The 14,696-nt window shown below is 36.3% G+C and overlaps 1 protein-coding gene across 1 annotated transcript; it reads right to left on the bottom strand.

The window, feature by feature from the left end:
* Positions 1-209: 209 nt before the first annotated feature.
* On the bottom strand, positions 210-12,901 carry LOC135224481 (uncharacterized). The gene is made up of 16 exons (XM_064263490.1): positions 12,701-12,901; positions 11,593-11,791; positions 11,162-11,293; positions 10,561-10,692; positions 9,858-10,103; positions 8,758-8,918; positions 8,163-8,330; positions 7,124-7,238; positions 6,693-6,856; positions 5,766-5,864; positions 4,690-4,791; positions 4,116-4,217; positions 3,690-3,827; positions 3,258-3,437; positions 2,866-2,968; positions 210-674 (listed from the first exon to the last, which is right to left on the bottom strand). Exons 1-16 carry the CDS (start codon positions 12,701-12,703, stop codon positions 487-489), a joined length of 2,232 nt encoding a protein of 743 aa, XP_064119560.1. The 5' UTR covers positions 12,704-12,901; the 3' UTR covers positions 210-486.
* Between the last annotated feature and the right edge of the window lie 1,795 nt (positions 12,902-14,696).

Here is a 14,696-nt window from a genome sequence, read left to right as displayed (position 1 = left end):
TTTACTATAGACATATTGTGTTGGTCTAAATGAAAAATATTTTCCTCTAATACTCGTAAACGTATGTCTGCCTCTGATAATCATTGATTTCAAATTCTATCAATTTGAACGTTTTGCGGTGTATATTAATAAATCTTATTTTTGGGTATTGCCTTCGATTTGCAGTTATTTCCACGGATAATTTGACGAAGGAAAAATATTTAACAATATCACGGTTCTCATAGTTCTGATATTATTTAATTTTGAGAAGATACATTACGTTCTTGGAATCTTACTATATAATTTACTAGGTGCTGCTTCCATACTACGTGCGAACGTTTTATTAAAATAAATAAATGGTAATGAGAAAGTAAATACCTAGACGTAGACCTCACTAGCCTCAATTCCTTAACACCAAAGAGCAGAATCGCCAAGATAGCAAACCAGTTACTGCCGCAATAGACAAGTACAAACAATTAGGCAATCCCTTTTTTCGTTTCGAGACGTTCAGGTATCGGCTTCTGCTGCCAAGTTGCCGGATAGGTAGACACCTGGAGTTTCGGACGCTTTTAGACCCGCCGCCACTCTTGGAAGATCATCAGATTTCGTCTTTCGCTTCCGCAGTACCATGCCGGTCCCTAGCGCCACGACAGCTCCTGCGAAGAGCATCCCGAAGGCCATACCAGCCATAGATCCTGAAGGAAAAAAGTGTAAAAGGTAGAGTTTGGGTCAGTTGGGTTCCAATAATTTTCAGTTATAATAATGATATTCACACTACTGGAGATATCTAAGTAGGAAGTTTTAAAAAGGATTGAAAATACTTATTGAGCTTAAGCCACGCAATAGATGTCATTCAGTAAGATTTTTCTCGCTATCAGTTACTTTATATTTATAGACGCCCGTCAGTAATACGAGATGGGAGAAATAAGCAAAGAAAGGAGAAAAAAGTAAAAGAACATAAAAAGCTTCCAGTCGGAAGCAAGCTCCTTTAACAGTTAACAATTTTCCGCAAAAATCAGCATTACGCTAAAAATCTGATCGTGTTGGGTACATTTTGAAGGCGCCTTACAATATTTGGCGTCAAAAATTTGAAGCAAAGATGCAGTGTGTTTGTGAGTGATGTATAGGTGCAAGCGCAAATTGCTCAATTAGCTCAGCGCAGCCTCAGCCTCACAGTCCCAGTATCACGCTTGCTTCCGCTGGATAGGTGTATACTGGGAGGAGTGCCTGGCCAGTCAACCGCCACTAAGTTTCAGAAGAGGAATTCTTAATCGAAATTACCCCCACAGAGGTTCGATAATGACTTACAGTTGTTATGTATATACTACTAGTGCAATGTAATGCGTAATTTGGTGCGCGTGCGGTCATCTTCAAACACCCGGGAACTAAACAGGCAATTAGCTTATCCTACGATGTTATTCATTCGTTATCTACAACGTAATGGGCAACTTTAATTAAATGGACTCGGGAGTTCTTCAAGGGAAATAGAATAATATTTCACAGGTAAGTAAAGCGTGCTGTGTTTATTCATCCATAAGTTTGTGCAAGTGGGCCTAATGTGTTTGATAGCGGTGGAAAAGCTTTTTGTGGACATTCATATTTTCGGTAGGACATAAGTGCAGAGGTGACTTCAGTTTCGTGATTAATCTTTGATATACCACATTATTATAATAAAATATATAAGAAAAATCGTTCTCGGTATCAAAAATACTTAGTGGTAAGTAGGCCCATTGGTGTTGCTTGTCAGTTAGTATGAGGTTACTTAATATGCCATCAGTAGTTTAGTTTTTGACATGTAAAGGCAGAGTTGGAGTTGTTTGCCTAAATGCATTTTATCAATAAACATGGTTTCTCATCGCAATTCCCAGTAATCACACATGGTGTGATTATTTCTGGATGACGTAAACGGCCCGTCGAAAACAACTAAGATTATTCAGTGCCAGTAAAAGTGATTGTCTTTTTATATGCGTAATAAATCCGTTTTTATTTACTTTTTCATTAAACGATATGTCTCATAGATTGAAAATAGCAAGAAAATTAAATTTGGTAGCCTACCTAGACTGTTTTTGTTATAAAACTACTCACTTCGTAAGATGCTATTTCATTTGAACCATCTTGAAGGCCATTTTTACCCTGGCAGGATTTGATAATTTTTACCTAGCAGAATTTATTTATATATATTTATAAATAAATTCTGTAAGGTAAAAATGATCAAATCATGCCAGGGAAAAAATGGCTTTCAAGATGGTAATAACAAGGGAAAACGCAGCCTGGCAAACGTTAGGCCTACATCTGGATTCGGTGGTTATTTTTAAGAGTAATTTTATTCCAAATAAAGTGAAACTTACTTTAATATGATAGTTCTTATTTGACAATTCTATCTAAGTATCATTTTTTAAAGGCAATATTGAGTAATTTTTATGTATATAGTACAGTAGATTACTGACAACTTAATAAGGGAGTAAATGATTTTAGGTTGTATTTGGCCTTCCAAAATTTGAGATTTACTTCAACCACGACAGACTCCAGAACAGCAGCATTTTGAGATATATTAATTTATGTGCAATAGGATAATATGAGTAATACATTATTATAGTGATTAAACAAGAGGGGTTAATAAGCACTGGGGTTCCTGAGTGTTTCGCCACGTACCGAACCCAGTTTTAAAAAGAACGGCATGGAGACCGCCACTTCAAATTAGCTCTCAATGGGTCTAAACCCCGAGCGGTGTGCTGGCACTAGAACGGTTTGTGTAATTGTCTGTGCAGCCATCTCAACCTAGCCTAACCTTACCTTGAACACTGCGCCTTTACCTAAGAAAAGGGTTTCACTATTGTACGGGTATGCATAATAGGTACGTATACGTATAGTTCCTGCATGTCCTACCTGAGTTGTATCCTTTATCGTGTACAGTCGTGTACTGGTGTTCGTTTGCCCGGCTCACTGGCGTCAGACTGGTGGAAACCGGCAAAATGGTGATAACCGCAGGCTGAAAAATAATTTAACTTGAAAATAACTGCTCCATCTTATAATTTTACTTGTTATTTGTTGTGGTATATATGATATTTAAGTAAATGAATTGACATGGCATAACGTAACGTTCCTTAGTCAGTCTTAGTAGGAAAGAACTTTCTATGAAAACAAGAAGTTACATCGTCAAATAAAAAGATGAAGTAAATTGTTAAGGGCGCTATAAAACAAATAGAAGGACGCTAGATATATTCAGAAATAAAATTATGTAAATTAGGTGACCGAAATATCGACTAAAGAACTCTTACGTCTGCGTTCGCGCTGATTGGGATTAAGATGATCACTTGGTGATTCTTAAGAGCATCGTTGATTTTGGATGCTGCATCTTGCATGGTGCTCTCTTCTTCGGCTCCGGAACCGTCCCCCTCTACGGTGGGCCTGTCCAAAATCGTGAAGAGGACTCTGATTACATCTGGACGTTCGTCAAGCTGTTGGACAAAGAGATGAAGAGAACATTGATGAAAAGATATGAAGAGGATAAAGATGATTTGGCTACCGATACGTTAAATGAATAGATGCTAAGCAATTTCCTCCATCTTTAAGAGTTATAGAAATTCGTATGTATCTTGCGATACACTACGACTGCATTTCTGGGTCGTTTACCCATAATCTGCTACTGGGTTGTAACTGGTAGTCTACTTAGAATTCACAGCTCTTATGACTACTAAACACGCCCTTACCACAAGTCGGTTGATCCGTAGCGGAGACACCTCTCCGAACCCGGCCAGGACGATCTGCGTGACGTATCTGAGTTGGTCTCTCAGAAACTTGATCTTCTGCAGCGTGTCTGCTGGGAGGTCAAGGGTGAAATGGAGCATCTGGGAAGGAAAGGATAGAAGATATGTTGTTACTATTTAATTAAGTAATATTACGGTTGTTTGGCTGGTATAACGGCTAGCGGGGGCTCTTGCTCAAAGCCTGTAAAGTGTACCGCTGGACTCTTGAATAACCAGCAGAGACACATACTAGGAAAATTAATTAGATGATTCTTCGTCATCTATTCATGTTTCTCTAGTTACGATACCGCACAGAAACTCGAAGCATAGAATGTCTTGCAATAAACGAACAGTTAAATAAATGAAACTAAATTAATAAAGCTGTCTTACCTGATCGCTTGCGTAACAAGGAGAGACGTCAATGGTGTGTGTCATCGGAGGTTCGTCCTCATAAGCGTAAATATTGTAGATTTTATGTGGCAAAGCCTCGAACTGCAAGGGTGGGAAAGAGGAGTCATATCAGGATAATGGCTTCTCACTGGATTATTATTGACGTCAGCATTGAACTACTTAATCATATGGTATGTGTTTAAAAACTATTTGTTAATTTGTTTCCTGACAACTGGCATTTTTTATTGCATGATGATGAAAGACATTTATGCGAAATGCAATGTTTTTATTATGCTGGTATTCTACGTCTGTGTGGAAATACATATAATGTGCACAACTGTATTTTCAAATGAATTAAACATTGTTTATATATATTTATGTATACTTATTCGTACATTAATGTAGATATACACATATATATATATATATATTCATATATATATGCGTGTGTATAATGTATATAGACCAAATTAGTGTATTAAAAGTAGCATATGATGTGATCATATAATTGAAAATTAGGAAAAGTCAAGTTGTTTCAGTCTCAGAGGAAATAAACATTCTAAGTTAGTCTTACCAATGACAAGTATTTTTCAAAATAAACAGGTATCGGGTCCATTGAGTATGGTTGAGCGTTACCACTCTTGGCTTCCAAAGAATCTGGGTCTGCTGTGAAAGGCTGTTACGAAGAGAAGAGACATAAAAAATAAAAGAAAACTGTTACGTTATATAGTATTCTTCATTGTCCTTTAAATGAATAAAAGGATGAAATGGTTAATGAAATGCATCAAAAAGTGAATGGAATATAATTGTATGAAACATATTTGGCCACGGAAATATAAATCGACTGTAAAAGGTAAATAAATAATGGCTAAGCAGATTTAGAGAAATCCGTTAAAATTACAGAAATTTGATGCTTTTTAGTTTATTTTATTTTATTTTATTTTTTATTATTTTTTTGGTATCATCAGTAAATAGCAAATCGAACGCAAAGCAAACTTTTGTTTCACGTTATTTTTTCGCTCAGCTGTTCAGTGATCAGAATGATCGTGAGATGAAAAGAGATTTATGAATCGACTTAGGTTAATATTTTGCTGCAAAAAACGTCATGGACTCTTGTTGACCACAGACCTAAAAGTTGATCGAGTTGGTTTCACAATGACACAGGTGATGTTGACTGTGATAACGTGTCAGTGAAGATGGCTGTGATGATTTGAATGTTAAAGATGGAAACTGTGTATATTAGTCCTGCTGATGGCAACATTTGAACAAGTTAAATGGCGTTTTGTATTTGGTGGTGATCATTATGATTATTACATTGCACTAAGCAATGAATTCTGCAGCCTATTTTTGTGATTAGCCGAGAATTTTACGCACTAAAGCTTTGTGATCAAAACATCATTTTAAGATCCATTTCCATTAATTAAAGTAATAGTGATTATCGTTATGTGTATGATAGATAACAATAATAATAAAGCACCGAATTCTATGATAATTTTGTCTTTATATTTATTGATTGATTTTTTATATTTTAGAAATTAGAGGTTTTAATGTAGTTGCCAGCTTAACGATGAAAGCAGGATCTAAAATAAATGTCTAAAAAAGATAAGAACAACAATTGCAATGTTTATTATTAACTTTTCTGGTACTTACCGACGTGTAGTACCAAACGTAAGAATTATTTAGAAAAGTAATGATCGGGTTCTTCTGAGTGCCAATCCACGCGTCGGTTTCCATGCCTCGTATCCAGTGCTGGAAGAGAGAGAGAGAGAGAGAGAGAAATATTTGATAGTGACTCGAGAATTGAAAGTCTTTGTACTCGGGAGATGGAAAGTATTTGTTGCTGACGAGGGATATGGGAAGTATTTGGTACTGACTTGGGAAATGGAACAATTTCGCCGATTTTCTTTTAAAAAAATGCATATTTTCGGTTTACGAGATATAAGTGACTGACCACGCTATATGGATTATTCACATCATTCGTCAACATCACGCTTATAATTTTGTGTGTGACAGTAACCGGTATTAAATGGTTATTATTCAAGAACCCATTCACACGTCAAAAGAGAGCGGAAATAAATCCAGTACTGTGACGGAAAGAAAGTTATATATATAGATATTTGTAAAAGATATTCACGGCACGTATCTCTGATTCAAGGAATGTTGTTTGTTTGACAGTAGCATTCGATGGATCAGACGGCTTTTATTTTTAATTGCCTTTAAATGTCTAAGCAGAAATAGAAGAAGAAATCTTCAAACATTTAAAGCCTCTGAATGAAAAAAGTTATCGAATGAATGGGTGTGTGCTTTATCTGAAACAGTCCGCAGTGAAGGAAATCAGCGATGTCATTCGTCCTAGTTATGCTTGTTTTCTAGTGCATAGGAGGAAATATCATCAAAATGACCTATTTTCTAGTCGCGATTATTCATCCACTTATCCATGTAATCAGAGGGATAGGAAACGAGCTATTCTAAACCAATACCTAAACGTCAATGATACGTATAAAAAATGTACACAAGGCAACAAAGGCAAGCCCGTTGCTAGAGTTTGGAGACGAAGATATATCAAAGGTTCTCTACCTTCCCGGTATACTTCATCGGCTCGTCCATGTGATCGAACATCCACGGAGGAAGCATCTCAATCGTGCCGTCTTCATTGACGATGACGTCACCAAAGGTGGTCAGATTCTCTATGGGTCTGATGATGCACCTGTGCAGATGGATCTTGATTGAGTAGTGGAGACCTGTCGAGGAAGTAATACTCATTTCGGATCCCCGTATTGTTGACCGGCTGTCTAATTTGATGACGGTACGTTTTTGATGCTTGTGTAAAGCAAACATAATGAGAATAGCATATAGGGTATTCAAGATAGAATGATGAGCGCTAACTTAAGTCATTTGAGCACTGCGAAGGGAACAATTAATATTTCCATTTAAAAAGATGTATACCAGTATGAAATTCAATGGGATTCCAAATAGGAGTATATTAAACTAATAGGAGATTTTAAAACCTTGATTGAAGTCCTGGACTCTCTTCGTCTTGTGTAAGTACCGACTTTCTTCCGTGAATAAGAACCAAGGGACGAATTCTGAGGTGGCGATTTTTTGGTCCCAGTCGTAGAATTCCTGAAATGTGAATAAAATGAATTGATTGATTATGTCTGTTAACCCTTACACCCCGGATTTATAATTGTTCGCCTAATTGAAATACGTACATAAAATACTACTGCCATAGCCAATTCTTGATGTTTGTGTTTGATCTCAATTTTAGACATGTGAACTCCTCTGAAGTATATGATGTTATATATCAATATAAATCTAATAAATTAGATTTATATAAATATGTTTGTTCAGATATATAAATTCTTACATAGATATTCTATATATAATCTAAATTTTGTTGAGAAGGCCCGCCTCCCACATAACGATATATAACTGCTCTATATTACAATCCTTTCCAAGAATTGTAGATAGGAATGTGAATAAAGTGACATTAATAGTTTCATTTAGTTTAGCAGTTCTTCATTAGAGGCCGTGTATAGGCGAAAGGGTAAGACATTAAGGTGGGCTGTGGAATTTACTTATTTGTTCATTTGTCTCTTGATAAGTAGGAAGGGGAGTTTATTATTTACTGATACAATAGATAAAACAGATAAATATACATTTATTTCAATGCGTCATCGCGTGCAAAGTACAAAAATGGATGATCGTTATCATCAAACTCATTTTATGAGACTGAATGTAACTTTTTCGATGTAATAATAATCGATCGTTGTAAGCTTTTTATAGAGAATGGTTATCAACAGTTTTTATATATCCATATCAGTAATAATAGCATTAACCGATATTCGTATTAACTACTTACAAGTCTACAGAAATTTGTTGGCAATACTCACGCGTATTCGTTTTCATTTGTAATCTAAAAGAGCGCATTACAGGAAGGGGCTTCCTTATCAAGCATATTACCAGAAATGTTGTTATAGGTACTACCTTTACACATTCAGGCAAGAGAAAGAGAGAGTGCACCGAAATTTAACTTCTGTTGCTCACCTCCTGATTGATGGCAGCGGTGAACTGAATGGTAGTGGTCTGATTTTCTCCATCGGGCACAACCACATCGAACCCGGTCACAGTCTCCGATTTGTAGGCGAAGTAGTTCTTGGTAGCCGGGGGAGGAGTGCCGTCTTTCATGCCGTAGCAGTAGACGTCGTTGGGAGGCTGGTGGCAAATGGAAGATATATATATTTTTTTTAAGTTCTTAGGAAAAGCGGGGACGGCTTTTCTCAGAAGTCCGCAGACGTGATTGGAAATTCTGGTTCCGAGGGGAAAGTTTTACTTATCTCTTCAAAATGGCAAGTAGCGTTTCTCTCTCAGCTGTTTGAGTACTTATAATTCCACTCGTATTTCTTGTTATTTGATCACTCTACGTGATAAAAATATATGACTTTGGTAAATATCTGATTGAGTTGTTTACATTTGGGTGATTTTTTTTTTTTGAGGTGGTGAGATCTGATGCCCCATGTGTTATACTGAATTTAGTCAGAGGTGAAGAGTGAATGTATTCCGCACAAACCGTATATATAGTATATATATACATATATACATTAAATGTGTATGCATGTAAACAAAACTACGGAATAACTACCTCCAAAGAAGCGGCATCTGGTTTGGCCTCCCTGACGAAATCATAGAAGTCATATCGTATCCTGAAAGGTTTAACCGTCACTGGATCCATCGTTCCCGAGGACGTCATCTCAATGGCAACAGGCACTTGTTCGTGTTTCGTGTTCAGACTCCAGTCAGCCTCTGTAAGGCGGTGCAGTACAAAAGAAGAATACATAAATCATCCCTTTGTAATTCCATAGAACTTTCCGCTCCTCATCCAGATGGCTGGTCTGTCATCAAAATTAATGAGGAAGTACCATCTTATCAACTGTCCCACCTCTCTCTCTCTCTCTCTCTCTCACTGAACTGCAGTCGAGCTCTTTTGTATTTATAGTCTTATTAACTAAGAAAAGCAGCATGGAAATGATTTGATTGGTAAAAAGATACCGTATGTCTGTCCTACAAGTATTTTTTTTTTTTTTTTGGCTATTTGCAGAGCTGAGGAACAGTAAGGAAACACACAATTTAGACAAGAGAAAAGAAAGTACTAAAATATTTCTAAAATATTAGTAAGAAAAGACTCCCCTGTGATATGAATAAACAGATTAATCTGTAGTCCTTGATATGTTTATTTAATAAAGGTTAAAAAAATTGAAATAAGCAGACTTACAACCGATGTTAATATTATTGTTTACGTAAGAAAAATAAATTTAAGTAAATATGTTTCGGGTATTCGTGTTATCTGATTTAATTTTATAAAGAATAAACACAATGTGATTTCTTAGCTACAAAGAAAAGGTATTCTACCTTATGGTGTTACAAAACATAAGCTTTAAATGAAAATACGACCCGCGTGAGTTGGCATAAATAAATATAAAAATTCTAACAATTTTACCGTAAATACTCCTAAAATGCCAAGCGTCTCCAAAGCTAACTTCCGATAACCTAAAAGGTACTCTATAGACCTTGAGATGAAATAAAGAATTATACTACGTATTCTCAAAAACCAACGGGCTCGCACTTAACAAAGAACGTACAGAATAAAGGAATCTAATTTGTTGTTTGAGATGAAGCTGGCCTTATGCCAGCACGGGCTCATGCTCATAGAGCAGGCCGTAGGTAAATCTAATCATGACTCACGTGACCAATAATAGACGATGTGAAGCCTGTTATCGGAGTCGTCGACTTTCACGCACGTCTCGTACACGTCGCAGTACATGCCCCTGCAGTCCTTAACGGAATGGTACGTGTATCCGTACTCAGGACCCCACTGCAGTATCCCTCCAGCTCCCATGAAGCCTTCGTCAGGATTCAGGTCGCTGTAACCCAGCAGGTTCTTCATTTCCTCGGACAGGTCGCTCAAGTCGCCGCCGAAGCAGAGTTTAACTGTCGGGAGGAAATTGTACTACAGATATTACACACACACACACGCATATATTATATATATATATATATATATATATATATATATATATGTATGTATATATATGTACATACATATATAATATATTATATATTGAAGTTAGTGGCAATTTATTATACATTTATTTTATATATATATATATATATATGTAAATAAATTCTTTTGTTAAAACAGGATATGGCTAAAGTATAAAAGACCCTTCAAAATATTCTGGTCTTAAAGGTAAGGACTATATTTTGATGGACTAACGTCCACCCTTATCAAGTACTTGATAAGGGTGGAAGTTAGTCCACCGAAATGTAGTCCTTAGCTTTAAACCAGTGTGTTTGAATGGGCCTATATATATATATATATATATATATATATATATATATATATATATATGTATATATATATATATGTAGAATCTTTTTTACTAACGTGGGTGACAGTCCTCCCCTCCTTCATCCTCGCATGCGTTGTTACCGAATATGAAAAGGGCCTCGTTGTTGGGCACTGAGTAGTGGATCTCCTCTTGGAAGACATGAGGGCGCTTCGAGAATACTCCCTCGGCTGGCCAGATCGTAAGGAGAAAAACCACGTGACCAGGAAAGTGAATGTTAAGATCACAGAATCAAATAATTATTCGGGCAAGAATTCACGGAAAAAAAAGTATTCATGTGATTTACATATGGTATGGAAAACCTTAGTGTTTAATGAAAAGTCAATGCATAATTTATGATAGATTTGCAAATTAAGTTTGTGATGAAGGTAATGGACACTGAATTCACTGTGAAAAGTAGTAAAAACATGAAAAATACGTGGATGGAAAAATTGATATTAGACTCACTGATTATCAGGGAAGGAGTTATAAAAATAAATTAAAAGCTGATATGCAAAATGGTGTAACGAGTAAAGAAAACTACATTAAAAGGAACAGTGCCAAAACGACTACACGTCTTTTACTGGAGAACACCAGGAACTTACCCAGTCTGTTCTCTAGGACCTATATGGTTTGTTCTTGAGAAGTCCCGAGACCTACCTAGTTTGTACTTCAGGACTCCAGCGTTCTTGACCCCGTCAAACATCTCTTCCCCTTCGATGACCGTCATGTTATCTTGGAAAGCAATTTCCATTCGCGTTATGTAGGACTTGGGCAACCGGGGGAAGGGCGCTGGAGGAGTAATGAATGGACTGTATTAATCAATGATGAGTCTACCGCGCCACTTAGAATAAAGTTTGTCCATTGTACGTTGTTGAAATTATGTATCATTATTATATACTCAATAGCTATTTAAGATAGTAGAATAGAACTGCGGAGGGGTGTGTGTGTATATATATATTTGTGTGTATACTGTATACATGTGGATATATACTCAAATGTATGCACACACATTGTATATATATAAACTATACATGTTTACATACGCACACAGACACATATATATAAATTGGAAAGGGAATGTTCCTTACGATCTGAATTGCTATCAGAAGGATTCGGTGGTTCACAGAGAGGATCACTGGCCTTCCTTCCCTTCCATTCAGCTAAGCGTTCGAATGCTTTGTCCCGTTCCTCTTGAGTTATTCGACGGTTGTAGCCAATATCGACTTCGGCAGTACAAAGAGTCGCTAATCCCGTCAGTAGGAGAATTCGTAGCATCGTTTGGCTCCCCTGAAAATAACACATTCGCTGTGTTCATTGAGGAAATGAATAAAGTACAATTGAAGATAAGGAATCTATTGGCCATTTTGTGTCTTAGGTTGGTTATTTAACTTTATAACTTTTATGAATGCCTAGTGTATTCTGAGATTTGTGAATGCAATATTTTTTTTTTTTTGGTGGAACAAATTGTGAAAATATTCAACATGAGTATCTGTTAACTTACAGCTAATTTTATGAACATGCAAAATGAAATTCGAACAAAAAAGTTTAACCAGTGGCATTAATAATGTATAACCGAACGCGTTAACCTAGCGTCCTAGCTTAATACACGAATAAGCACATTTAGCAATTAAATCACATTTGAGTTATATTCAATGAGGTATTTTGTAATGACAAGCCTCCTAGTGATGCTTTTACATTGCCCGAACAATCCACATACGCCTTAACCGAGATCACATAGACCTGATGATAGTACTCTTATATAAGAGCTTCAATATAGTTGGTAATGAGCTAAGGAACCTCCGTAACGAGGCTATAATATTGACAATTGAAAGTCAGAGTAGTGTTAAAAATATGTTTTTGTACAAGGTCAAAAATGATTAGGAGAAACTGCTCCGTATCCCTCAGTCCTACTGAAGAGGGATACGGAGCAGTATCCGAAAGTCTCTCCTAGTCATTTTTAACTTTGTACAAAAATATATTTTTAACACTACTCTGGTTGGTAATAATATGGATTCTACGAAAAATTCCCTTTCTAGCACTGTACTTCACTTGCACTTAGTTCAGCCTTTTTTTCAGTTTCGTCATAAACAATGTCCAAACTACCAAGCAGAATTAATAGGTTAATGGCTGAGATAAATGCAGCTAGAATGAAAGTATTCTGTTGAAGCAATTAAGATATATTGAAAATTTACTTACCATCTCATCAGTGGGATCCCACGTATCCAAAGAACAATACTACAACTACTACTACTACTACTACTACTACTACTACTACTACTAATAATAATAATAATAATCAAGTCTCTTGCACAAATGTTTTGAAACTGGTTAGCAGGTGAAAGCGTCGTCCACGGATCCAAACTCCGTCCACCCAACTTATCGACTAATAACGTTTCATATGATCGACGCAGTCGGTACAAATATCGATTTCGATATCGGTCGATTGATAACTCGGTTAACCGCACACTTCGTTAACTCCCATTGGACAAAAGAAGAGATAAAGGTGAGGTTTTTGCGTTACTGAATCAACAACAGTTTTCAGCACCCAATTTGTATTGAGGAATCATGACACGTGAGATGGTCTGTATCTGTGTAGTCCAGTTAATCCTTTTACCGATTGCTAACTTCATCACCAGTTCCTTTTAATAATGATATAAATATGTACACACACACACACACACACACACACACACACACATATATATATATAATATATATATATATATATATATATATATATATAATATATATTATGTGTGTTTTTGTACATATATATATATATATATATATATATATATATATATATATATATATATATATACACTTTGTTTTTATGTGTATGTGTTAGTGTGTGTGTAATTATATCAAATATACTGGTAATATTCACGACTAGATGTATATAAATTCAACGTACTTTCCTTTCTTTTTTCAGTTTCTTCGTAATTTTCGTGATTTACCTCTTCATCTAAATGAGAAATCCCCTAAGGAGACATCCTTTTATTTGAAAGCAGTGGATTCCCCTCTGGCGTGAACTGTCGCCCAAAGATTATGTTCAGGAGACCTTTGCTTGTCCTTGAGGTCACGGAAGATATAGTCAGCTTAATGACACTATTTTGCAAAGGTCAAGCAGGATGCCTCCCTCAAAAGGAAAATTGTTCGCTTGCTCTATTTTGTCCAAAGTCTTTGAGGTCATTTGGCTAAATTATGGACCGTCAAAACCGAGAAAGGATATACATTTGGTCCTAAAACGAATCCTAGGGATATGCCATATAAGAAAACTGATTACACACACACACACACAGACGTTCCCATATTCCTTATTTGAGGCGTAGATCGCTAAGCAATCTTGTTTATTCATACGTACAGTTCTTCGTTACTTGTTTGCTTTAAATAATAATGGTAAGTGGCACGTGATGGTCACGTAGCAGTGGAAAATTAATAAAAAAAAATTGCACAGTAATTTTTCTGTGTTGACTCTAGATAATCCGAATGGCGTCGTACTGTTTTAAACCACAGATCACGAGCGTTATCGCTGGTGTCTCTGCACATCTAGGCACCGCTCGTCAATGAACTGGTACTAGCGGTAACTCATATGGCTAAGATCAAGCGCCTTAGTGGCCTGGTCGGTATGGTGTTGGCGTGCCATCCCGGTGGCCGCGAGTTCGATTCTCGGAAATTCCACTGAGGAGTGAGAAATGTGTATTTCTATTAATAGAAGTTCTCTCACGTCGTGGTTCGGAAGTCACGTGAAGCCGTTGGTCCCGTTGCTAAATAACCACTGGTGCCATGCAACATAAAAACACCATACAAACAAACAAGGATGGCTAAGATCAAAGCGAGTAATGATAAAAGGGAACAAGACCCAAAGTATTGAAAAGATTCCATTTTCAAATACCAGGGCATAATAAACTTCCTAACGATTTAAAAGTCACCAAACGACTGCGGTCATTGACGACGATGCAGTTTTAGCTGAAAAAGTTGCGGTAATTCAAAACAAAACTTAGTACGGGAGGGATTAAGGGCTTCTCGCATCTCACTTTTGATGGATGTTGAGTGTGTATAAAGCGCTTTTATTTAAGGTCAAGTTTAAGGATATTTATGTATATACTGAATATCTACAAAAATGTAACATGCATATATATATTATATATATCATATATATATATATATATATATATATATATATATATAT

Source organism: Macrobrachium nipponense, chromosome 20, assembly GCF_015104395.2.
Source record: "Macrobrachium nipponense isolate FS-2020 chromosome 20, ASM1510439v2, whole genome shotgun sequence".
NCBI classification, from domain to species: Eukaryota; Metazoa; Arthropoda; class Malacostraca; order Decapoda; family Palaemonidae; genus Macrobrachium; species Macrobrachium nipponense.
This window is presented reverse-complemented; position numbering and strand designations above follow the sequence as displayed.

What these genes read in the sequence shown, in the direction of transcription:
- LOC135224481 (XM_064263490.1), bottom strand. An exon ending in TTCTGATAGCAATTCAGATC is followed by an intron (nt 11,294 to 11,592) that starts GTAAGGAACATT and finishes TTACTCCTCCAG; the next exon opens with CGCCCTTCCCCCGGTTGCCC. An exon ending in CGATAAAGGATACAACTCAG is followed by an intron (nt 675 to 2,865) that starts GTAGGACATGCA and finishes TTTTTCCTTCAG; the next exon opens with GATCTATGGCTGGTATGGCC.